Genomic DNA, 26,957 nt, shown 5'->3' with positions numbered 1-26,957 from the left:
CACATCAAGCCCCAGGCCCGTGGGACCCACTGCCGGAGCCAGGCCACCCAGTGCTGGGGGTTGGGGGAGGCGGTTATCCCATGTGCATGTGCTGAGTTCCCCTGGTGTTTTGCCTTCTAGTTGTCTGTGGTGTCTTATGGTGGCTGTATTACGACTATACCCATGACCTCAGCATAGAATTGGACACAGAAAGGGAAAATATGAAGTGTTTGCTGGGGTTTGCTCTTGTATCTACAGTAATCACGGTAAGAGACGCCCTTCCAGCAGGAGGTCAAGTAGCTCGCTAGAACTCTGAAATCCAAATAATTTAACCAAAAACAACTAGAATTTGGTTTTGTTGTTGTTGTTTTTTAATCTCAGAGTATGCATTACGTAATAGTATGGTGAATACACGTACATGTTTAGGACTTTCTCTCTTTTATTTGCAATACCTACATAGGGATAAATCAAAACCTTCCAAAAAACAGGAAAAAAGAAGGCCTTACCTTCTTTCCAAGTCATTTCTGCCATCTCTCAGAGGTTAATTTCCTACCTGTGCTGATTTGTTTTCCTTGAATACAGTAGAACCATTTTTACCCCCAAGCAGCTATAAGGTGGACCCTGGAGTGGGGGAGACTTACGACAGTTCCTCTTTCCTGTTTGTGAGCAGACTCCCCGGTCCAGCCAATGGATGCTCTGCTCCCTCCAGGGTGTGACAGCTCCCACTGCCCTTGAACACAGAGAGTCCTTTATTTCCAGACCTGCTGGCCACTGGGTTATTTTGGTTTTCAGAGAACCTGCCGCCACCTCTGTGAGCTCCCTAGATGAAAACAGGCACACGCGGAGTTATGGAGGCAGCAGATACTGGTTGTTGCGGGAGAGAGGTTGGCTGTTGCAAACCGTTGAGGTCACTCCCCAGGTGGCACTAAATGGGCTAGAATCACAAGGCCCTGGAGGGACCGTGGAGTCGATTTTAGGCAACTACAGCCATCCTTGCTTGTGCCTTGCTTGCTAACCGTTTTTTTTTTATTTTTTTTATTTTTTATTTTAAAAAATTTTTTTTTTTTAACGTTTATTTATTTTTGAGACAGAGAGAGAGACAGAGCATGAACGGGGGAGGAGCAGAGAGAGAGGGAGACACAGAATCGGAAGCAGGCTCCAGGCTCTGGGCCATCAGCCCAGAGCCCGACGCGGGGCTCGAACTCACGGACCGCGAGATCGTGACCTGGCTGAAGTCGGACGCTTAACCGACTGCGCCACCCAGGCGCCCCTTCTTGCTAACCGTTTTGTGGATGAGCCACAGCTAGGTTTTCCACAAGCCCTTTAATTCCTCCAGCAAACGCAGACTCTCTCACAACTCACTTCTCTCCTGAGGAGATCCTTCAGTTCCCCTATTTGGTGGTCTTCACATTTTCTCATTTCTAGTGAGGTTTCAGGTTTGTGTTCTTCACATAAACTGCATCTCGGGAAGCAAGTGTGTGATTAAGTAAAGCTTCTGATTTGTCCTGCCTCAGGCAGGGACCAAGCCCATAACTGCTCCAATGGCCTGAAAAGGAGGCTGGAGAAAAAAGGAACCCCCTGTAACCCAGCCTGTGCCGAGCTGTTGGGCATGGAGGAGGGGGTGGGGAGCAGGGCTCCAAGCTGGGGGGGAGAGTGTACCTTCTCCCTTAGCCCTCCCCAGGGCTTCCTTTGTCTCCACACACTGAACCATTAACGGCCACCAGACACCAAAGTCAGGGGAAGTTCTCTTCACTAAGGTTGGTGACAGGTGAGGCTGTGAAGGAAGAAAGGCTGTTTGCACCTGTGTCTGTGAGGACTGTTCAGGGGATGGTATAGAGGGTAGAAGCGAACCACAGCTCATACGCCATGGCTTTGGCACACCTATCACAGCTACTTACTGAGTTCCCACCACGTGCTGGCTGCTGGGTGGGCATGTCCTCACAAGAGCCCTAGATTGTTGATTGCTGTGTACTTGAGTCCCTATCATACACTGGGCCATGCACTAGCCAACAGAGCTAGCAAGATACAATACACAGATAGCACCTGCCCCATGACTAGATAAATTACAGAGCAAGCAATGTCATGACCTGGCGCACAGGGAAAGATTCCAGCCTTTGTGGTCTGAGGCGGACGTCCCAGCCCATGGCCCACTACCCACTGTGTGACCTCACAGAATTGTCTTGGCCTTAGGCTTGGCTCTCCTCATCTGTTGAATGGGAATATTCCTACAAGATTCCCCTAGGGCCACGGACTTCCCTCCTCCCTGGGGAGCATCTGCCATGGAAACTCAGCATTCCCACAGAGAGCCACCCCTCATGCTCCCTGACAGGGGACCCAGGGCTAGGAAGCTGGGCTGGCTCTGGGGCAAGAGAAAACCACTTTCCACCTGCTCCTTCCCCTGCCAGCCCAGCTTGGCTCCCACAGACCCCTGCACAAGATGAGGGAAAGAGGTCAGGGAGAGAACGTCATACTGTGTCCCCTAGTCAGGTACCACTCCCTGTCCTCAGTGCTGGTATCCAAGAGGAAAGAGGAGTTAGCAGCTGCTCTCCTTCTCCCTCACTCCGCCTTTCTTACCCCGCTTTTCCAGAGAAGCAAAAGAGGGAAACAACATTAGGAAGAGGGGAATAGAATCAGGAGAAAGGTCACCTCCTTCAACCCTCATCCTTCTAGCTCACATGGGAGCCCCATCTCACTTCTTCCCTGACCTGTATGTTGGAGCCCAACAGAGACCCTGAAAGTCTCATCTAGTGAAGATTTCCCAGGGAGATCCTTGTCTGCTACCAGGACACTTGGCTGGGATATGTTCCTGTCTCCTGAGTTCCCAGAAGCTGCCTCACAAGTCAACTAGAAAACATGGTTCAGGGAAGATGGGGGCTGCCTATGAATATTATTTAAATAGTTTTGTTATAAGCGCTAGCAGCAATGGAGAAAAGAGGGTAAATGGCCTTAAATGCACACCTCAGGGCATCAGCCTAGGAGCACAGGCTGAAGGGCAGCTCCCTGCAGCTTAGAGCCCAGATGAGTGAAGCCAGGACATGGCCCCCATGGTAAGTCAGCCCTGCTGCTCAGCCCAGCCTGGCCCACACCCCCGGCACCATCCCCGGTAGGTAATCCTGATCCCTGCTGAAAGTTGACTCTACGCTTCTAGTGAGCATCCTTGCAGTGTACTTAGAGTGTGAGAGGAGTATTTTATGCATATATATAACTTGTAAAACACACATGTATTTAAATATACATATGTTAGCTTTCCACTCAGGAGCTAGAAGCCAAGTTTATTTGCCTGAAGATCATATCATTTTGCTTTATGAATATTTTAAGTGAAACAAAAAAGGTTCCTCTTTTTTGTTGATTGTGGTAGGCATCAAGAATGCAAAGTTGGAAATTCCTGCTTAGCCTTTACCACTTACAGGGGTCCGGACATCTTCCCCAGTTCCTCCAGACACCCATGACTGGGTCGGGAGGCTCTGCTCCCATTTTATCCCACCTTCCTTCAACTTTCTTCCACTGGATTGTAAGATCCTTTGGGCCAGGAATGCCCCAGCCCAGCTGGGGGAGAAAGGGTATCTAAGGCTAAAGGAGAAAGGGTATCTTGTCATGAACACAAGAGGGAGCTGTGGAGGTTCCCTTGGCAGAAGGCTGAGAGGCAGATACAGGAGGGGCCATGCCAGGAAGTTCCTTATCTGTAGTGATAATGACCTTGATCTTTATCCAGAAGCACAGGGGAACCATGGAGGAATTTTGAGCTGGGAGGTGACATCATTGATTCTACTCTTTACAAAGACCCCTTTAGCTGTGGGTTAGAGGAGGGAAAGGGGTAGGGGTTGGGGACCAGTGGAATTAAAGACAGAGGCTAAGGAGGTGGCTATTTGGGTGCAGATAATTGATAAGACCTGAGATAATTGATAAACTTGGGAAGAGAGGGGAGGTTAGACTGAGATATCTGTCAGGAAACTGATTGCAGGAGATGGGGATTGTGCCCTGCACTGGGCCAGTTCTTGACAGTAAGGGACGGCTCTGCTCTCAGCGAGCTTAATCTAATGAGAAAGTCAGATGAATAAACATTTGCCGTATAAACTCTGAGTGCTACAATTCGTAAGTTTGGGATAATATGGAAGCACACAAGAGGGGAACCATCCTTACTCTTGGAGAGGCCAGAAAAATTAGGGCCACTGGAATAGGAAATATAGAAGAAGGAGAAGATTCTTCTATGAAGATAATGAACTTGGTTCAGGATGGGTTGAATTTGAGACACTGTATGACGTCCACGGCCTGGCCGGTAACTGATGTGCTTACTCATCTAGCACCTAGAGAGAGGTGAGGCTGGAGGTTCTTCTTTGAAGGTTATCAGCCTCTAGGAAGGACGCTAAGACCACAAAGGAAAAGGAGTCCAAAGACTGTAGAAACAACAAGAGGTAGGAGGAGAGCCAGAAGAAAGAACAATCGCAGAGGTCAAGAGAGGAGACCATTTTAAGAAAAGAGGAATGGGCAGAGATTCACATCCCGTGCTCTAGGTTAGGTTGCGGGAGTATGGGTGGCAGGTGGAGACTAGTCAGTGCCGATGCTTGTGTGTGAAGAGCATGAGGAGATGGCAGTGACTGGGCTGGGCTGTGGGGGTGAAGGGTGATTTCTTTCTTTAGTAAGAAATTTATATGGAGGGAGGCCAAAACCAGCAGAGAAGAAGGCACAGAAGGTTGCTTTGAGGCATAACCACTGTCCTTTCCCTCATACTTACATCCCTTGCCTTTTGCAGTCTTCGAGCATTCTCTGAGTATCTTGCATATTATGGGGAGGAGGTGAGAGATAGAAGACAGTTCTCTGACCCTAGAGGACTTTCTTTGCATTTTCTCTTGTTCTCTGACAGGGACTGTGTCTCGTTCATGGTTACAGCTGCAGGATCTAGCACAGGGGCCAACACATAATAGACGCCCACTGAGGATGTGAATATTTTTCTGTTTAATATAATAAAAGTGTGAGTAGCTATCTTCAAGGAGCTGTTGGCTGACACGTCAGTAAAATATTAAGGTTTGCTTTAAGCCTTTCTCTTATTATTTTGGGTAATTTGCTCTAACCCCTTATTCTCCAGGCAGTTCTGCTCAGCTTGATTTTTGTCTTCAGAAAAAGAATAAAATTGACAGTCGAACTTTTCCAAGTCATTAATAAAGCCATCAGCAACTCTCCATTCCTGCTGTTCCAACCACTATGGACTTTTGCCATCCTCATTTTCTTCTGGGTCCTCTGGGTGGCCGTGCTGCTGAGCCTGGGAACTGCAGGTAAGGGTAAAGGGTTCCATCGCCTTTGAGTTGTGCGTGGAAGATCCTGCCATTTTGGAACCATTGACCTGTTTTGTAGGGACCGAGCCTCCGGTGGAACTGGAGGTGTCTGATGACAGCAGTGATGGTGCCAGGGGCTCTGTCGTGGGGGGAGCAGGAAAATCCTTTTCCTTTTTCATACTGGCTTTAAAGAAGCTGAGTGTGTTTCTCGAGAGAGCAAATTCAGTAAGGACTAAAAGAGCTTTGAAAAAACTACAACATGGACAAAAGCCTCTAGAAAGAGTATTAGCAGGGCACCCGGGTGGCTCGGTCGGTTGAGCATCCGATTTTAGCTCAGGTCATGATCTCGCGGTTTGTGGGTTCGAGTCCCCCATCGGGCTCACTACTGTCAGCCTGTCAGTGCAGAGCCCGCTTTGGACCCTCTGTCCCTCTCTCTGTCTCTGCCTCTCCCCAGCTTACACTTTTCTCTCTCAAAAAAATAAACAGTAAAAAAAAAAAAAAAGTTTATGGAAACAATACTGTCAAATGTCTCTGGATTTAAATTTTGTCCAAGGTAATCTGCCAACTCCTCTCAATTCGGGCAATCAAGAAGGGCCCAGGAAAGGCCGTGTTAAGAGTCTGGCGTGCTCAGCGGAGCCAGCGTAAGTTTAAAACAAGTGCAGATGGACGTTCACATTGGTTAGGTCCTGAGAAGACAATACTGAATCCTCCACCTTCCTGTTATAACTGTACGATGGTTTTCCACCACAGGCATTCCTCAGAGTCAGCTAAGGTGCTTTATTAAAATACAGTTGCCTGGGCCCTGTCCTCAGAGATGCTGATTTATTTGGTTTGAGGTAGGGCAAACTATATATTTTTGAAGCCCCATAACAGAGCAAAGAAAGGCTGTGTAAAGTACTGTCTGAAATGAGGTAAGGAGCTTTGTCAGAATATATATCACCCCCTCATGGAGAAAGTCTTGCTGTGGGAGAAAAGAAGTCACCAGAAGGAAACGATGGGCTTAGTCAAGCAGTAGGTCTGTGTTCTGGCTCAAGCTCCGCATCTCACTGTGGGCTAGTAACAAACAGTGTGAGGACACGCAGCTAGGCTCCCAGGCACGTGTCGAGCGGCCCTGTTCTGGATCGTCTCTGACTCCCGTGTTTGATTTGGATAAGGCCCACATCCACACTACGATGGGAGTACGAAAGAGTAAGTTGCTTTCTGGGACTGTCACCAGACAGATAAGAGCCACAGCAGATGTCAAATCAATAAGGCTAATGTAACTCCTTACCGTTTTATCAAGTTTATTTGGTCCCCTGTCAGCTCTGGTCAACTATGTGAGAACTGCTGTGTCGTAGATTCTTAGGAAATTGGGGTCTCCTCTCTGTCCTCTGGAGTAGAAGGCTCATTGGAGATGGCTTCGAGATTGTCAGCAGGCTCCCTGGGAGACACAGCCCACACTTCCAGCCTCAGACGCGCTTGGGAGCAATCTCTTCTGTTGCTCTCTGGAAGCTTTCTGAAGACCTGCAGTGAACTCAGAATAATTATCCATGAAGAATCCTTGGTTAACCAGATACATGACTGTAATCAATCAGGATGAGTTTGGAAGTAACAAAAGACTAAAAAAAGCAGTGAATTAAATAAGATATAAGGTAATTTCTCTCTCACATAAATGAAGTTCGCAAGGAGGAGGCACCGTGCTAGCATGGTCCTGTAGAGGTCAAGGACCTGGGCACTATCCTTCTTCCATTTCACTTCAGCACCTTGTGGCTGACATCCTCTACCACTGGCTTCCATCTAGTAGCTGAAGCGGACACTCAGGCTCCAACCATGTCATTCCAGCCCTTAGGAAGGTGGCAGAGAGGAAGGTGAACATGCCCTCTGCCCCCGCCCCCCAATTCCCGAAGTCAGGCCCTCACTTCCACCCCCTTGGCCACATCCTAGTTACCGGGCAACACCTACCTGCAGGGGAGGGACGGGAGATGCGGTGTCATTGGGGGCAGCCATGCGCAGTGCAAAAATTAGAAGTTCTGTTGCCAAGGAAGAGGGAAGAACAGATGTTGTGGGGCACTTGGAAGTCTCAGCTGAGGGCAACACTGAACAATTCCAGTTTGCCCACATGAGGTCGTCTCAGTCCTGGTCAGAAAGGCGGGCAGTGGCCTTGATACATGCAGAAAACAAGCATTTGTTGGAAAGGGCCCAAATTCCTGGCTCGGGATTAAGACCTTTCTTATGTCCTCTGTGTTAAGCAGTGCAGTCCCCCTTTGTCATACGCGCTGTTCTGCTCCAGTTATGGGTAAGGGAATTGAGGAAGGTCACGCAGCTAGGAAGTGCGAGGCTCTCTCTGGCTCTGGAGCCCTAGGAAGGGACCCGTGCTCTCTCCACCATCTCACATTTCCCATGGCTGCTGGGACACAGAATGGGCCTCCGCAGTTTTCTGTCAAGTCAAAGCAGTATCGTGACCACAGCAGCTGGCTGGCGGATGTGGCCTGAGCCCATAATGGTGTGTTTGGGGGCTGTGGTTACAGGACAACATGGCAGGGCCAGAGGTCAAAGCCAATTTGGGCTGGGAGGGAAGGGTGACAGGGGGTGGCACACTGGGTGTTGGACTGTAGTACGTGAACCCCTGCCCTAAAGAATCACCAGAGAAAGGGTGAGGTCGTGGGAAATATGGCTCATGACCAGGGAAGGAACTTCGTTCCTCCTCCAGCCTCTAGGGCACAGCCGCCCACCCCACTGTTCCTTGTCGGCTGTGAGTGTGGCTGAAGGAAATTGTCCCCATGTTATCCCACAGTACTTTGGGGTGGGACACGTTCATTTGTTCTTGCTTTAATTCGTAAGGGTTAGGGGAGCGTCTCGGGGCCGAGGCCCTGGGCAAGGCCCTAGGGAGGAATGGTGGTCTTTCCTCACAGCACTTAGAGTTGAGTAGGACACAGTGACAATTAGACATGCGCTCATGGTGAAAATCGATGAATGTCACACTAGGAGAAATTTGGGGAAGCTCCAAGAGCGGCGGAACGGGGCTCTAACCCACTTTGGGAGCCAGGGAGGGCTTCTCAGAGGATGGGCTAGAAATTGCCAGATCAGAAAATGCAGAAAGAAGCCAGAGGGGATTCGACAGGGGTCATAGGCAAGCACCAGGAGAGGACAAGGAGAGATCCAGTCCTGGGATTGGGGTGCAGCTGGAAGGGAACAAGCCCAGGGCTGCCTTGGGAGTGAGCTGCCAGCGTGGTGCCCCTTCAGCTCCCCGTTAGGCCCAAGTTGGGCCCAGGACTTAGGGGGCATGAAGTAGCCTCTGCCCCAGGACTGAGAACAGGAGAGGCAGGGAGCCAGGAAGGTGATTCCGTGGGGCCAAAGGGAGCGCCTCAGAGGCCATGTGCTGAAGTGCAGCCATTCCCTGTCAGCAGAAGGAGGAAACCAGGCAAGAGGGTGAGGAGCAGAAGGGCAGGAAAAACTGGGTCCCCGGGGCCTGACCTAGGCCGGTGAGCTAACTGATCTTCCCTTTACAGGAGAGAAGGGATCACACAGAGCTGTAGCCTTCCCTCTGCCCTGGGCTCGGGCATCGTAAAAAAAAAAAAAAAAAAAAAAAAAAACACAAACAGACTGCTGTCCCCTCAGGCCACCTGACTCTCCACTCACCTGTGGGCTGAACCAGGTGCACAGAACTCCTTTGTTCTCAAAGGCCTTTTCACTCGGTGCCAAGCCACCACTCTGGGTGTGGGCGGGTCATTTCTTTGCCTCATGTCATTTTGACCTCTGGGAGATGCCCCGGCCACGCTTGTGGGAGGCTGGGGGCTGCCCTCAGAGCTTGTGAAAAGAAGCCAAGTGATGTGGGTGGTCAGAGATGGCTACGCAGCGCCTGACGGTTTCACTTCACGTCCCCTCAGGCAGTTACAGGATCCTCCAGTTCTTCAGTGCTGTGGCGGTGTCCACAGTGGGTAATGTCGTGTCAGATGGTTGAAGAAACTAATATTTTAATGTGTAGAAAAGAAAAAAAATACAGAGTGAACTTGGGGTTTTTTTGTCCAGATGAGCAATTTCTCCAGTGACTATAAATCAGCCTCTGAGCTAGTTGACAAATTCTGGCTTGTTTGGGGATTGTTTCAGCAGAGCACATCAAGGCCCTCCAGCAATGACATTTATTAGCCCATCGGGACTTGTCTGCTACCGACAATGTGACAACGACTGCTAAAATCCAGTGGAAGAAGTGAAAACTGTAATAACCTTGGGAACCCAGCAGGTGCAGGTGGCAGGTTGGAGGGAGCCCACGTAGTCTCATTATGCGCCGTTGTCATTAAGGTGGTCTGGAAGCCCCAGGGTCAACCGTGGAAGAGGCCCATCTTGAGCCGGCACTTTCTCCCCCTACGTGCTGCAGTTAGGTGATCACAGGGATGGATTTGGCATGCTTGGAACAGGCAGAGGGCCGTGCTTGGAAAGGAGGTAGTAGGGTTGGACAAAGGGTGTCCCATCAAGGGACCCAGGATCTAGCTGGCTCTGGGCTTCCTTGGGCGTTAATCCTCTGTGCTTCCCTTTCCCCAGTTTTGCAATAGAAAAATGATGCTTTCCCCAGATGCTTTACAGGGATGTGAGGAGGCCGAGATGGGGCCAGAACTTTGCTTTGCAAATAAAGGACCATATATGTTCCTTATATTGGGAATTACTGTTAACTGAAGAGTACCTGGAACTAGCTTCAGCTTTACTCTCTGCTCTGCCTGGCATATTTGAGAGCACAGTTTAAAAGACAATTGTCTTCTTTTTTAAGTGATGAGAGATCTAGAAAATGATTGACATTAGTTCACAAAAACCTCCTAGCAGCCCCCACCTGTCCTAGGAACAGGTGGAGGGAACTTGCACAAGAGAGATTTGAAGCAGCTCCTGATTTTTGGAAGTTTATAGCCCCTTTGGGAAGGTGCAAAGGAAAACAGTCTCCATGAACATCTTCGTGCCTTTGCCCCTGCTGTGACCTTCATCTGGAAACATCTCCTCTTCCCAACTTGCCCCTTTCTACCTGAAATGGCTTAAAAAGCTAATCATTCTCCAAGAATTGTTTTGAGCATTATATTTCTTAGAAAATCTATGAATTCCCCAGGCATACTTAATTGTGCTTCTTCATTTTCCTTGCATTTTTTAATATTCTTCATTCTTTCAGCAGATATTCATTGCATGCGTACTGTTGCAGGCCTGGGAACTGGAGGTACAGCTGTGAATGAGGCAGAGGTGCTAGTGAGTGGGGAAAGAGGGAATAAATAAGTAAATATATGTAGACGGTGAGAAGTCCTATGAAGAACAATAACGCAAGTTAATGACTTGTTACCATCCAACTAGGGAATGGACATCCTGAGGGCAGGGGCCATGTCTTTTTCTTTCTGTGTCTCTTTATTCAGCGTACAGCCCCTAAATGAGTTCAGTAAATGTGTCCTGAATCAGTAAGTGGATTTGCATCAGTGCTGTGTGAAATGAGATATAGACATAGGTTCTACATCGAGATTTTCTTCTCTTTCCCCCTAATCTTCATGCTGTCAGAGTAGAAGCTGAGCCAGTGGGAGACACGGGCACGAGGGATGTCACTAGGACGCTTGAACCAATTTGCTGGAAGAGGCCAGTACATAGAATGTACTAGAAAGTCGAACCCTTCCAAGTTGGACCTGCTTCCTTTGGGAAATTATCCCAACCATCTGGACTGCCGTCCTTGAGAAATTGCCATGTATATGATCATGAATGTCACCTTAGTCTTTCAAAATGCTTTAAAGCTTGCTTATAGTTTCTAGATTTATGGTTAACTTCATGATGAATTTCCTCCAGGTTATATGGATGATGTCCAGAAAATTGTCTCAGATCTCTATAGTAGGATATATTAGGGATATATAGGATACATTGAGATATACATATGCTATGCTGAGGAAGTTTGATTCAGTTGTTCGTTCAATAAATATTTATTGAATATTTACTGTATCAGACCCTGTTGTAGAAGCTAAAGGTACAGCTTTTCTTCTAGTTTTGTAGCTAGAGGAGGATAGGGGGACAGGCATTAAATAAAATATGTAAGTGAATTCACAATACATTAAAAGTTGATAAGTGGTATGGGGAAAATTAAAGCAGAGGGGAAGAATGAGAAATGCTTAAGGGGAGGTGCAATTTTAAAAAACAATTTTGTTTAATCTTTATTTATTTTTGAGAGAGAGAGACAGAGTGCGAGCAGGGGAGGAGCAGAGAGAGAGGGAGACATGGAATCCGAAGCAGGCTCTAGGCCCTGAGCTGTCAGCACAGAGCCCAATGCGGGGCTCGAACTCACGAACCATGAGATCATGACCTAAGCTGAAGTCGGACGCTCAAGTGGCTGAGCCACCCAGGTGCCCCAAGGGGTGGTGAATTTTAAATGTGGTGAGTGGGGGAAGGCCTCATTGAGAAGGGGATATGTGAACAAAGATTTGAAGGCGGTAGGGGCAGAGCCATGAGGCTCTATAAGAGAAGGGACCGTGTTCTTGGCAAAGTGAACAGCAAGAGGCATGGGTACTGGGGGCACAGCAGGCAGTCCTCTTCCACTGGAGTGGAGTTAGAAGGGGGTCAGAGAGGGCATGGAGTCAAATCCTCTGGGCTTGTAGCCTTTATAGGAGCTCTGGTTCCAATCTGAGATGGGAAGCCATTACAGTTTTAAGTAGAATATCTATATGATCTGACTGACGTTTTACAGGCAGCCGTCTAGGGAGGAGCATAATGGCCGTGGTGTGACGTATTGGATTCCGTGTCTATTCTGAAGGATCTCCCGATTTATTTGTGGAGGGATGTGAAGGAAAGAGATTTAAAGATGACAGTGAGCAGCTGGAGGATGGGACTGCCATCAGCTGAGATGGGGCAAGACTCTGAGTGGAGCATTTCAGGGGCGATCGTATTGGTTTTGATTGTGTTAACTGAGATGTCTCTTCGGCAGCCAGATGGAGATGTCAAGTGCGCAGTTGGCTGGTTGAGTCTGAAGTTTCTGGAGAGGTCCCAGTTAGAGATCTCACTTGGAAATTTGGGAGCATATAAATGGTATTTAAAACCATGAGAATAGAATGAGTGCAGAGAGAGAAGAGTGGAAATTTAAGGACTATACTCTGGGAATCTTCAGTGGTTGAGAGGTCCTGGAGCTGAGGAGGAATACAGAAATGAGGCTGGCTGGGGCTTCAGGGATATGTGAGTGGCGTCCAGTGTGTCAAATGCTGCTACCAAGTGGGATAAGACCCAAAGACTATCCACTGAATTTAGCAACGTAGAGGTGAAACAAAACCGCTTGAGGGAAGTGAGAGGGAGTGGATCATGATTGCAGTGGGTTTAAGAGAAAGAGGGAGAAAAGAATTGAAAAGAGTAAGTAGAGGCAGTCTTGAGGAATTGGGCCGTAAAGAGGAGCAGAGGAGTGCCTGGCTGGCTCAGTCAGAAGAGCACGTGACTTGTGATCTCGGGGTTGTGAGTTTGAGCCCCACATTGGGTGTAGAGATTATTTTAAAATAAATAAATAACTAAACTATTTTTAAAAAATTAAGAGGAATAGACAGATGGCAAGGAAGCTGGAGGAGAGTCAAGAGTAGGTTTTGTTAAAGACGAGAAGTGGTTAAAAATGATTCAGTTGAGAGGAATACTTGGAGGAAAGAAAAAAGAGGGGAATATTGCTGAATAGCTATCATCAGTAGGTGAGAAGGGAGATCCAGAGGAGGGGTTAGCCTTAGGGTCACTGACAATTTATCATATTAAGTAGGGGTCAGGTAATGGGCTCATGCTGATGGCAGGTAGATGTCAGGGGTAGGTACTGGCAGAGGTTTTCTGATTGCTTCAATTTTCTCAGAGAAACCAGAGGTGAGATCATTGAGAGAGCGTGACAATGGGGGGGAAAAACCCTTAGAGGTTGAAGGAGAAATTAGGAACAGTCCAGAAGAAGGAGAGATGAATAGACCAATAAAGCAGCATGTGAGTTCCTGAGAGTCACTCAGATGGTATCTTCTTTCTGATTTCTTGTTTGCTTCTTTCACATCCCCCACCTTAATTGCTGATGTCTAGCATAATTCCAACGTATAGTAGATACTTAATAAATATACGTTAAGTCCAGAACTGGAATTCTGTCTACCTGTATTTCAGTTACAGCTAACCTGTCTTGAACTCATTTGTTCAAGTGTCTTACCCATTTAATCCTCAGAGTAGCTGCATGCATGGCGCTCGGAGCCACAAGACTGGACAGGGTCACCAAGGACATGAGGAGTAGGTGTAAATGTCTTCAGATTGCACGTGATGAGACAGATGTTACAAGGCCCCCTCTGCCTGAGCCTGGTCAGTCATTAGGGGATGGTGCGGAGATAGATATAAATCTCAGCCTGTGTGACTCAAGCCTAAGCCTATAACCACTGCCTCAGGGTTCATCTTGTCCACCCTTTTTATCTTTACAATGAGGGAACAGGGGCCCAGGTTGCTTATCACAAGTGTCACAGCCGAGACTGGAACCAAGTCCTCTCCCATTTCAGTACCCTTTGCACCTTTATTCTTGAGATCCACAATATCTTGGGATCTGTCTGAAGTCCAGTGCCCATTAGCCCGTGTTAGCTACACGTTGTAGTGACTGTGTTAACAGTCCTTATCGACAAAGCAGCTCCTCCTTTGATGAGGGGCTCTTGCCTGCACTGACACTGTCATCCAGGAGAGGGCAGTCTTGTGCGCATAAACACGCCTGCCCCACCCACAGGCTGTAACCACTAGTTGCTAGGCTTTCACCCTGGAGCCACAGCACCTCATTCTTCAGAAAATGTTTGCCTGAAACTGTGCTTCTTGAGTAACAGGTTTATCCCCCAGGTGGCATTTGGCAGTGTCTGGAGACATTTCGGGTTGTTGTAACTAGAGGAGTGGAGGGAGGTTGCTCCTGGCATGTAGTGGGTAGAGGCCAGGGATAATGCTAAATATCCTACAGTGCACAGGCAGCCTCCCCCTCCCCCCCCCCACCCCCCACAAAGGATTATCTGGTCTGAAATGTCAGTTGGCATGTTGAGAAGTTGAGAAACCCTGCCCTAAAGGAAAATCTGTAAACAGCCTGGTATAAATGAACCAGAGGAACAAACAGAAGATGGTTTAGACAAAGATATTCAAAGACAGCAGTGACCAGAATTTCTAGATCCTGCTTCTTTGGTGACTGCCATGGATTTGAAGGCTTATGTGAACCTTGACTTACTTTAGCCACTCACTCTTGCCCCTCAGTGTGCCGAGCTGGAATATGTATGACTGTGCTCTTGATGGCACAAGGCAGCCAAGAAGAGACCGTCCCCCATTAGCCTCCCGGGCCTCTGTATTTACCTTTCATCTGTCAAAGAAAGCATCCCTCCTATTCTATGGAAATGTTCACCCCCAAACCACGGGACACGCTGTCAGCATGTTCTTGTGAAACCGCAGTCTATCCCCAGGAAATACAGTGTGCTTGTTGGCTGGCCTTGCTCACTTCTGATATTCTTTGGAGCGATTCTCCAAGTCTCCATCGACCTGACCTACCTAAGCCCATGTGTTAGTGGTGAGGGGTTGCTTCCTTTAGCGTTGGGAATGCTTTCCTGAGGCACACTTATTTTGGAAAAGCATAAACACTTATCAGTGCTGTACCTGAAACAGAAATTGCCTCTAAGGCAGAAAGAGCCCAGCGCTCAATCAAATATTAACTTCTCTGTAAATCAAGCTGCCCCACTGTTTTTTCACAATGTGACTTTTGTTCAGCAGAACACAGAGCCTAAGGAACTAAGGCCAGCCTTCGTCTGTGGAATCACATTGCGCTACAGCATGGTTATCTTCTCCCACTTCCTTTGCAGAGACCCTATTGTGAATGTCTACAGACATGTGAATTATGAACCTAAAATCGATTTATACCTAAGAAGGAAAATCTGAAACTATCTTTAAATGTTGTCCAAGTTGTTGGTTTTGCCAAAGACTGAAGTGCCTATCTCTTACTTAACAGTAGTTTATTTTAAATACATAATGGAGGGGCGCCTGGGTGGCGCAGTCGGTTGGGCGTCCGACTTCAGCCAGGTCACGATCTCACGGTCCGTGAGTTCGAGCCCCGCGTCAGGCTCTGGGCTGATGGCTCGGAGCCTGGAGCCTGTTTCCGATTCTGTGTCTCCCTCTCTCTCTGCCCCTCCCCCATTCATGCTCTGTCTCTCTCTGTCCCAAAAATAAATAAAAAACGTTGAAAAAAAAAATTAAAAAAAAATAAATAAATAAAAAATAAATAAATAAATACATAATGGAGAGCATCTAGCAATCAAGCATAGCCACTGAGCTGGGATTTGGATTTACTAAATCCAAACTGAACTGAATTGAATTGCAGGGCTAATTCCAGGGTATAATTCAGGGGCTTCTTTAGATGAGGGCAAATAAAGCAGGGTATAGCCATGGGAATGGCAGGGCATTGTTGGGGTTACCATGCTGGTCTTGATTTAATACAGTATTGAGTTCCTGAAATTTAATAAAATCATGACCGCTCACAAAATGAAATTTCCATGGACCAGGCCCTATCTTCAGCATTTACCATGTAATCTCATTTAAACTACCAACAGGAAGTTTAGTCTCCCAAAGGAGACTAAATAGCTTGCCCCAGTCTAACCAGGAAAGGATAAAGGCAAGATATGAACCTAGAAGTTTAACACGGAAACCCAATAGATATTTTATTATTTTTTTAATCTTTATTTATTTTTGAGAGAAAGAGACTGCGAGCAGGGGAGGAACAGAGAGAGAGGGAGACACAGAATTCACAGCAGGCTCCAGGCTCTGAGCTGTCAACATAGAGCCTGACGCAAGACTCGAACTCATGAACTGTGAGGTCATGACCTGAGCCAAAGTCAGACACTTAACTGACTGAGCCACCCAGGCGCCCCTCCAATAGATACTATAAATGTGTTAGAAGAGTTAGTCCTTGAAATGAAACCTGAAGTGAATCCCTTGGAAAAATGAAGACCTTGTCTCTTTTAGGAACTCTATGTTTTTGGTGGAGCAGGGGTCTAAAATATAGTCCTAATGGCTTTGTATGATTTCACCAATTTAACAAGCTTTATTTGTGTCACAAAGTGGTGTGGTAGAAAAACCATGGGTTTTAGAGTCGAATGTGTCTGGGCTTATGTGCTCCTTCCACTAATCATGAGCAGTGAGACTTTCTGAAAGTTTCTTGATTCTTCCAGACCTCAGTTTTCGTATCTACAAAGTGAAATGACCATTGCGTACGGGTCAAATGTCTCACAAATCGCCCACCCCTCAGTCATTATAAATATCGTTATGAATATTATTCCTAAGTTAAAAGTGTGTTCTCATTTTTTAGTTTGTGCTGTGAAGACCGTCAATTATGGCGGATGCTTCAAACTTGACTTTGGCATCTGTGTTTCACATAACGCCAACAGCCAGCCATGAGGAAGTGTGGACTGTTGAATCATCTTCCGTGCTTAGGAAAACATTGGTGTAAAGCATGTTTGTGTTTTAAACTTTAGGAGCTGCACAGGTTATTGAAGGTGGCCAAGTGGAATATAAGCCTATTTTAGGCATTCGGTATATGTGGTGGTACCATTTGATTGGCCTCATCTGGACTAGCGAATTCATCCTTGCGTGCCAGCAAATGACTGTAGCCGGCGCACTTGTTACTTGCTATTTCAACAGGTAGGTCTAGCGTGTAGCTCCTATTGATTTGTCTATGTGCTTCATGTTGGGTGTCACAAAAGATATTTTGGAGTCTTAAAAGCAGTTGGCAGAAAACTAAGGTAAAAATTGGAGCACGATGCTCATTTGGTAGTGAAAAGAAATAGTATACCTTAAATTTGTCACATTTCCAAGCTCTCTTGCCTTGAGCTAGAAAATTCAGAAGGAAGCAAAGCAGGGGGCATAACCAAACTACTTAGAATTGAAAGACAGCTGAAAGGAAAGGTTGACTTCGGTAAATATTCATTCTCATTGTCTTCAAACTTAAAAAAAAAATTACCGGTCTATTTGGAACACATGTCAGTAAGTTCTGCGAGCATTATTTTATCCTATGTAAGTGAGAATGTCTTCTTGGAAAACTGTTTTAATGTTTATTTATTTTTGAGAGAAAGAGAGAGAGGGCGCATGTGCAGGGCAGGGGCAAAGAGAGAGGGAGACAGAGGATCCAAAGTGGACTCTGCGCTGACAGAAGAAAGCCCAGCACGGGACTCAAACCGGGGTCAGGGGACCCCAGAAAATAATTTTTAATCCTAAGAAAATTGTATACAACTCCAAAATACAGTTCGTGTTCATATAGTTAAATACTAGTGAGTTAATGACTTCTTTGTTCACTGTGACACTTAAATGTTTTCACCCCATTACCTCATCAAAATAACTGAGGACTCCCCACCCCCCCCAAAAAAACATTTTTTTGTGTGTGACTCTCCATGGGGCAAAGATAAAACCACAGGCAAGTGGAGCAGGCCAGGACAATGACAGGGTTGGACTGAGAACAGGAAGTTTACTCCCAATAGGGCTGATCCTCCTCTAATCTTTCAGACCAAATGAGCAGATAAGCATGAGTATTCATGGGGGTAAGAAAGTCAACCAGGGATGATTCATCCCAGTGAGCAATTACCTCCCGACAGTAAGGAACCCCGTGGGTTTTAATACAAGGGTGCTGTTTGGGAGTCTTCATCCCTACAGACTCTGTGGGACGCACACAGGGGCTGTAGCCCTTGGCCTTGAGAACCTCTGCGCCCCAGGGGGTGGGTGGCATGTGCTGCTTGCTCCTGAGTACGGGAGCAAAGATTATTTTAACCACATTGGCCAGCAGGTAACTTACATCTGTCTGATAGCAGTGATTTTGTGTTATCTTAGAAGCACAAAGCCAAATCATTTTCAATGAGGGTTTTGCTTTACACTTCCAGTGAAGCATATATCTGTCTCCTAACCCCTCCTCCTCCTCCCACCCCCCTCCCCACCAAACCCGAAAGAATGAAAGAGGAGGCACGAACACACCAGGACAGTAGGAAATGACAGAGAGAGGAAACATCAACCAAATGATGAAAGCTGGAGAGAGGATGGATGGGTAGCAACTGAGCAGACTGCATAAACCTAAAAAGGCCTGTCTCTGGGGTGAGGAGGTGAAAATAAGATACTTGAGTCACAAAAATTCCAGTCAAAAAACTGGAATTCAAGTGTGAAATGTACTTCTGACGGTTAGCTACAGGTCTTCCTAAAGAGTAGTTAGGCTCCAGGGCCCTTCCCCCAAACCAGCAGAAGACAGGAGCTTTGTTCTCCGGAGAGGTAAAGCAGAAAGGGTCTGGACTTGGGGTATCTGGCACAGCTGAGGTTGGGGGCGAGGCTGTGTACTGAAAGAAGGGGGGATAAGTGGAAGGGGGGTCCTGGTGAAGAATAGTGAGGACCCCCTCCCCCCCATTGCCACCACCAACACGCATTCCATGGCTCAGCTCCTAGGATGTTCAGAGCAGGTTGATATCCTGCCCCCACCTCCACCCCCACCCCCACAAGAGATTAGAGAATTCTTTGGAGAAATTACCAACCCAAAGTAAGGACCTACAGATAACCTGGTTGGGGCAGGGGGAGGAGTCCCTCAGTGAAATGATTCCCTGACTGAACCAGACAGTGAAACTCACCAGGCAACTGTCACCCCTCATACAGAGCTTCCAATTCTCTCTTTAGGGCCTCAGTCTTAAATATGGATTTGTAGCCAGTGATTATTAAACATTCACAGAAAGCCTCTAGTGAACGAAAAAGTTTGAAATGAACAAAACAAACAGAGGGAATTAGGGAAAATAGAGACAGAGCAGGCAGCAGAAAAAAAAAACTGCAAAAAAAAAATGAACTATAATATTCTCAGAACAAAGAAATACTGCATCCATAAAATAAGTACCCAAAAAAGGAATAAAGTACCTCTTAGTAATTAAAAATATGATTGCAAAAGTGAAATTTTTCTATTCAAGGATTAAAATATAAAATTAAATAATTTTTCCAGAAGGTACAGCAAAAGGACAAAGCAAATGGAAAATAAAGGAAAATAAATAAAGTTAGAGGAAACATTTTGGAGACCCAATATCTGACTAATAAGAGTTCCAGAAATAGAGAACAAAGGAAAAAGAAGGGAGGAAATTATCAAAGAAAATTTCCCAGAGCTGGAGGACATGAGTAAAGGGGAAGATCCCAGAAGTTTCTAAAGGGAAGACTAGATCACAGGCAAAGGATCAAGAACTAGAATGGGGTCTGATGTTCAACAGTAACTCTGACCCAGGAATACAATGGAGCAAACAAGGAGAGATTATTTCCCAATCTAGAATTCTATGCCTATTCATACTGTCAGTCAAGGGTAAAAGAGAATAAAGTCATGTTCAGGACTGCAACATCCCAAAAGACTTCACTCCCCATATCCTTTTTTAGAAAGGGTGTTCTGCTCTGAAATGGACAAGTAAACCAGAGATGAAAACATGAGTTTCAGGAAATGGGCTCCAACACCATAAAAAAAGAACAGGGAAATCCCAGAAGGGTAGCTATGCAGCAGGTATAAAAAACATCTATGGGGTGACTGGGTAGCTCAGTCAGTTAAGCATCTGACTGGATTTTGGCTCAGGTCATGATCTCATCGTTATGAGATCGAGCCCTGCATCAGGCTCTGCACTGGGTGGAGAGCATGCTTGAGATTCTCTGTCTCTTTCTTCCCCTCCCTTGCTTGCTTGCCCACCCAGGAGCACTCTCTCAAAAACAAACAAACAAACAAACAAACAAACAAACCTAGTCCAAGGAGAAGCAGGAGAGCAGTGGACTCCAGGAGGCATGTCTCCAAGGAGGAAAAAAAGGGGAAAAAGAAACTAAGAGAATACCAGATGTATTCGAACATGCAGAGGAAAGATTTACACTTTGGTGAAGCATTCAGTAAAGCCAATGGGAAACCAGACAAAATAAAAAATGTGAAACAATTATTAACTTCAGGAAAACCCAAAAGTTGCATAGGAAAGGAATTATAATCAGAATACAGTACTTGGTTTATAAGTCAATAAAGATAAATATATAATTTTTTTAAAGAATATACTACTTAGATCAGTTGTGAATGTTACTTATATATGGATAATGTAAACACTAAATATTAACTAAAACATACTCAATGGTAAAAGATTGAAAGTTTTTTCTCTAAGATCATGAACAAAAGTGCCCAGTCTCACCACTCCTATTCAACATAGTACTGGAAGTCCTTGCCAGAGCAACAAAAAGAAATAAAAGATATCTAAATCAGAGAAAGAGGTAAAATTGTCTTTGTTTGCAGATGATATGGTCTTATATGGAGAAAAATTCTAAAAACTTCACTAAAAAACTGTTAGAAGTAATGATTGGATTCAGAAAAATTGCAAGATACAAAATCAACATTGCAGAAAACAGTTGTGTTTCAGTATTCTAACAACATATTGGAAAAACAAAACAATCTCATTCACAATAGCATTAAGAACAATAAGATACTTAGGAATAAGTTTATCAAGGAAGTAAACAATCTGTATCCTGAAAACCGTAAGATTTTGATGAAGGAAATTGAAGAATACACAAATAGACATTTCATGTTAAAATGTTCATACTGTCCAAAGCCATATATAGATTCAGTGCATTTCCTATCAAAACTCCAATGTCATTTTTCACAGGAAAAAGAAAGCAATTCTAAAACGTGTGTGGTATTAAAAGATCCTGAATAGCCAAAGCAGTCATGAGAAAGAAGAACAAACCTGGAGGCATCACACTTCTTGATTTCAAATTACGCTTCAAAGCTATAGTAATCAAAACATTGTGGCACTGGCATGAAAATGACACGTAGATCAGTGGAACAGAATCAAGAGCCCAGAAAGGGAAAAGGATAGTCTCTTTAATAGGTGTTGGGAAAACTAGTAGCTATAGACGAATGAAATTACACCCCTATCTTATATCACAAAAAATTAATTTGAAATGGTTTAAAGACTTAAACATAGGAACTGAAACCATAAACCTCCTAAAGAAAACATAGGGACAAAGCTCCTTGACATTGGCCTTAGCAATGTTTTTTTGAATATGACACAAAAGCATAGCAACAAAAGCAAAAACTGCAAAAAAAAGTGAGACTACATCAAACTAAAAAACTCTGCACAGTGAAAAAAAAATAAAATGAAAAGGGAAAAAACATTTGCACGTCAAATATTTCATGAGAAGTTACTATCCAAAATATATGAAGAACTCATATAATTCAATAATAACAACAACAACAAAATCCTATTAAAAACTGAACAAATGAACTGAATAGATATCTTTCCAAAGAAGACATATAAATGACAAACAAGTACATGAAAAGGTGTTCAGCATCACTAATCATCAGGGAAATGCAAATCCAAACCACAGGGAGATATCACCTCACACCTGTTAGAATGGCTGTCATCAAAAGGATAAGAGATAAGAGTGTTGGCAAGGATGTGGAGAAAGGGAGCCCTTGTGCACTGTTGGTGCGAATGTAAATTGGTACAGCCACTATGGAAAAACCAGTATGGAGTTTCCTCAGAAATTAAAAATAGAACTACCATATGATCCTGCAATCCCACTTCTGGGTATATATCCAAAGGAAATGAAAATAGGATCTCAAAGAGATATTTGCACTCCCGTGTTTATTGCAGTTTTATTCACAATGCCAAGCTATGGAAACAACCCAAATGTTAATCAACAGATGAATGGATAAAGATGTGGTGTATACACACAATGGAATTTTATTCAGTCATGAGAAAGAAGAGAATCTTGCCATTTGTGAAAATATTGGCTCTTGAGGGCATCATGCTAATAAGTGAAATAAGTCAGAGAAAGACAAATACTATATGATCTCGTTTATATGCAGAATCTTAAAAAGCGAAACGTAGAAACAAAGAAACAGAGTGGTGACTAACAGGTGTTGGTACAGCTGGGGGAAACGGGCAGATGTTGATTAAAGGGCATAAACTTCAAGTTAGGATGAATAAGTTCTAGGGATCTAATGTCCAGCGTGGTGATAATAGTTAATAAGACTGTATCATATACTTGAAAATTGCTAAGAGGAGCGCCTGGGTGGCTCAGTCAGTTAAGTGTCAGACTTTGGCTCAGGGCATGATCTCACCACTTGTGAGTTCGAGCCCTGCATCAGGCTCTGTGCTGATAGCGCAGAGAAAATTGCTAAGAGAGTAAAACTTAAATGTTTTTACCACAATAAAGAATGTAATTATACGACATAATGGGGGTGTTAGCTACTGCTGTGTTGGTACTCATGTTGCTGTGTGTAAGTATGAGGTCAAACACCGCACACCTTAAATTTGCACAATGTCATCTGTCAATTATATCTCAATAAAGCTGGGGAAAAAACCCTAAAACCTTCAATATAATTATATTGAGAAAGGGCGAATGGGAAGATGTTTAGGTTGTATAAGAGAAACAATCAACAAACATCTTTCAAAGTGAGAAGTCAGTAGACAATATAAGAGGCTGAAAAAATAAGACCTGGCAGGAAGAACATAATTGAGAAGCATAAGGGGAGAGTTTCAGAAGAAATAGCTGGGATATTACCTCTGGGGAAGAAAACTAGCAGTGGGGAAAGCAAATTGCTATCTTTCCTGGTTAGCCTCATGCTATTTGACTTAAGATAGTTCATGTATTACTCTGGGGCACCTGGGTGGCTCTGTCAGTTAAGTGTCTGACTCTTGATTTTGGCTCACGTCACGATCTCACAGTCATGAGGTCGAGCCCCATGTCTGCTGTAGAGCCTGCTTAAGATTCTCTCTCTCCCTCTGCCCTTCCCCTGCACATGCTCGCTCTCTCGCTCTCCCCCCAAAAAATATTTGATATATTACTTTGATAAAAATAAAATGCATGATGACTGATTTAAGCACTGTTTCTTTTTTTTTTATTTATTTTTTTATTTTTTTAATTTATTTTTGGGACAGAGAGAGACAGAGCATGAACGGGGGAGGGGCAGAGAGAGAGGGAGACACAGAATCGGAAACAGGCTCCAGGCTCCGAGCCATCAGCCCAGAGCCTGACGCGGGGCTCGAACTCACGGACCGCGAGATCGTGACCTGGCTGAAGTCGGACACTTAACCGACTGCGCCACCCAGGCGCCCCTAAGCACTGTTTCTTTATTAAAGAGTTCCACTGTCTTTTTTGCTTTGTGTCTAATTTTGAAGTAAGGTTTTTCTTTATCTCAGGGTTCCCAATATCTCATTTTAGCCTGCACTCAGGGTAAGGAGTAAATATAGCCAGAATGCAATCAGCTCTGTCATTCATTTAAGCAGTAAGAGAGCTGACGAGTTCATACAAGCACCATCAAGTATCAGGATATGGCAACCTGTAAAATTTCTCTTTTACAACCATTTGCTTGAAGAGGGGTCAAGGGAGAGCCATAAAGATGTGGCAGGGGATGTGATAGAAGGAACTAGGACCGTGCAATTTGGAGAAGGGACGCTTGAGGCATGACGTCATCATCACTTTCAAATACACAAAAGATGGTTTCCAGCTGCTCTCGATTCACTGAGAAGGAAGTGAGGGAAATGGGCTAACAGATGAGCCTGTAGAATTTAGCTAGGAGACAGATTTCCTAATCCTAACAGGAGTTGATGAGGACAGCTACAGAATCCTGTTCTTCATAATAAAGACAATTTCCTTTTTCCGTAGAATTGGAAACATGAGCCTTGCAGGGATCTTGCTGCAAGAAACATCAGGAAAAGAGGGTCTCTTCAGGGACCACACTGTGCTCCTTTGCTTGGGACCCATTTACATTGGAGGCCATCCCTCCCATTCATGTCCGTCCTTGTCCAGGAGCCTTGGCACAAAATTCATTTCCCATCCTATTGAAGAGTTCGCACCACAAGGCTGCATCTAAGTAGAGCTCAGACTTGCCTCTAGCGCTCTGAAGTTGCTTCAAGGCCAAGTGGCTTGGCCTTCTGCTCTGTTGTCCACAGGACTGGTAGTTGCAGTACAGTGCTTGTGTATCATGACCTGAAGCTGCTACAGGACTTGGGTGGATGGGACCATTAGCCCTCTGCCCAGCGACTTGAGTTGCTGCTGTGTGCTGGGGCACTGGCTCCCTTGCATGGGGCCGGGCACCTTTTGCACTCAGGACAGCCACAACTTTAAAAGAAGGGAGAAGCGGCACATCCTGGAGTCCCCTACCCTCTCCTGCTACCCAGGTCTTTCTCATGCCACGCCCCCAGAATTGGGGTGGCGGGGGCTCCACACGGAGCAGGCTCTAAAGACAGAAGGTAGGCCTGACAGGAGGCCCCAGCTTCCTCGTGGCTCGCCACTGGGTGGCCCAATACGCCCAGCACTGCATTGCCACCATTGCCATTCCACAAGCCAGTGCTCCAAATACAATGAAATTCAGAGATAAGTATTATTGTAAGTCCCACCAGATACACTCTGTTACTCCTCCTGGGGACAGGCTTTGCTGGTTGTAAAGGAGACAGAGACAAAGGCCCCAGGCAGAAACACAGCAGGGAGGGATAACAGGGTGATGTTACCTTTGAACATGGAGAAAGGTCTAAGAAGAGAATGTGGGAGCCTCAAAGACACTCCACTCATTTAACCCTTTTCTGTAGGGTCGTTTCTAATTTGGGGGGGTGGGGGCAGGTCTTGAATGACTCCTGGCTCCATGAGCCGGCCTAAGTGTAAAGGGCCGCCTTTTAAAGTTGTCTCTCTCATCACATGATAACCCAGCTTCTGGAACTTCTGCATCTGCTTCCAACCAATCCCCGGAGAGCCTGGCATGATAGCCAGGATGTGTCATGGACCACAGCAGTCACTCCACCTGAAATGGTTAATCTTGTCCCCGCTAAACCTTCTCAGCAAGATGATGCTCAACCCCAGACTTCAAAACCTGGGGGACCAGACTCCAAAGCCTCCATTCACAGTGGCCTACGCATCATTTGTTTCCCCACCAGATGGAAAGCAGGTGTTGTCCTCTTGTCCCTGCACCCTCTCTCGAGCACGAAAACGAGTTCTGAGGCACATAAATCTCCTAAATGGAAAAGTAAACATTCTTCCTTAAAAAAAAAAAAAAAAAAAAAAAAAAGCTGAGGAAAGGGAAAAAATGTGTCAGATTTTCCTGGCCTGTATTAGTCTCCTAGTTTATCAGATCAAAATGAATTCGTATCAGCAATAGCTTCCTTGGTATTTCCTATTTTCAGTAATATTGAATTGAAACACACATCACCCTTTTTGTGGGATGATTGGATTACAGTTCCTCCGCTCCCAGTATTACTTTTCACGTTCTCTTTTCCTTCCTGGATGATTTCAGTAACAGCAAAATACAGTCATTGCCAACACTTGAGACATTTCTGGCCATATTCCTTTTCTCCCTCAAAACCTAGGCTGTTGTCAAAACCTTAATTCATCGCGACTTATTAGCAACCGGAGCAAGTTGTAGAATAATCCATTATGAAGAAACCAAGCTTCACTTGGAATCCGCGAGGTGGCTTCTCGGAAAGAGCCTCATTTTCTAGAACTGGCACCAGCGGGAATTCAGAGGGTCAGGGGAGGGGTTCACCAGCCCTCCCTCCTTTGTTTTATCTTTCAGGTTTGGGGTAGAGTGAAGGCTGTGCCCGTTCTGTTCGTTTTCGGTTTTTTCTCCCCCCCCCCGCCCCCGCCCCTGCCTGTGAAACTGACTTTTGCATTCTTGTTTGCTGTGTCATGACAAGTTCCACAAATGATTCACACTGAAGTGACCTTTAAAGAGCAGAGCAGAAATCAGCTGGATTTTAGGAGCCTAGAGCTGTGCAGAAGCCAGAATTTTCTATCCCTTAACATTAAGCTGGAGCTCACTGGTATCTCTGTGGCTGCCTTTCCTGGTCATGTGATTCTGGTGGTGATTTTAATCACTAAGCTAATGCTGGCAGTATTTACACATGTAATTGAAACCTTGGAAATTATTATATCATCAAGCTTCTGAAAATGAGATTTATAGGGTGACTTAAAGAATTGGTGGAGGGGGGAGGTGTTGTAAAGAGGGAAACGTTTATTTTAACTCATCAGTACTTTTTTTTTTTTTTTTAAATTTTCTGTTCTGTTTGTTTGTAGCATTGAGTGCCATGAAAAGGAGTCAGTCCAAGAAAGAATTTAACCTTAGCTACCAAGGAGTATAAAAGTTTTGCCAAATGCTTATTGCATTACTGCTTTATAAATGTTAGTACCACTGATGATTTGAACCAGAGAGAAGTTTTAAATGGTGTTTTTTAAATGTCGCCTTTTTTCCCCTGTTCCCAGAAATAAAAATGACCCTCCTGATCGCCCAATCCTTTGGTCTCTCTCCATTCTTTTCTGCTACCATCAAGGAACAGCCATAAAAGGGTCATTTTTAATCACTGTGGCAAGGATTCCAAGAACCATTCTCAAGTACATTTACAACACTCTGAAAGACAAGGTAAGGCAGCTCAGTCATGCATATTGCACGGGGTGTTTGACTTGCAGAAAAGTTAGTCACTGGAAAACTACAGCAGGTCCCTGGACAGGAATGTGAACCTGTGACAGTGGCCATTCAGCAGGCTCCAGTGTTCTTGAGCTGCCATCTCTTACCCGGCCCCTAGCAACCTTTTGGTCCCCAGCCTCTGTTTTGTTTATGGTTTTGTTTTTTGGGGTTTTTTTGCCAACAAACTGGCAGAGGTGGGGTGGGGAGGGAGTCCTGCCTTAGCTGGTTTTCCTTCTCACATAAATGCTGAACAAATGGGAGGAATTTTCAGATGAAATTCACACACTTTTTTGTGGGCATGCTTTTTG

The 26,957-nt window shown here is 45.3% G+C and overlaps 1 protein-coding gene across 6 annotated transcripts in view; it reads left to right on the top strand.

The window, feature by feature from the left end:
* The window catches only part of SLC44A3 (solute carrier family 44 member 3), a 109,451-nt gene that overhangs the window by 35,370 nt on the left and 47,124 nt on the right, over positions 1-26,957 (top strand). For all 6 annotated transcript variants that reach the window (XR_009257937.1, XR_009257936.1, XR_009257935.1 and 3 more), the window contains exons 8-11: positions 121-245; positions 5,063-5,249; positions 16,703-16,868; positions 26,448-26,604. Coding sequence is in view for 2 of the 6 variants with exons in the window: in XM_058716486.1 (XP_058572469.1) it covers positions 121-245; positions 5,063-5,249; positions 16,703-16,868; positions 26,448-26,604 (635 nt within the window). In the remaining 4 variants the exon portion in view is untranslated. The remainder of the gene's footprint in view (positions 1-120; positions 246-5,062; positions 5,250-16,702; positions 16,869-26,447; positions 26,605-26,957) is intronic.

The sequence above is a fragment of the Neofelis nebulosa genome, chromosome 2 (assembly GCF_028018385.1).
Source record: "Neofelis nebulosa isolate mNeoNeb1 chromosome 2, mNeoNeb1.pri, whole genome shotgun sequence".
Taxonomy (NCBI): Eukaryota; Metazoa; Chordata; class Mammalia; order Carnivora; family Felidae; genus Neofelis; species Neofelis nebulosa.
This window is presented reverse-complemented; position numbering and strand designations above follow the sequence as displayed.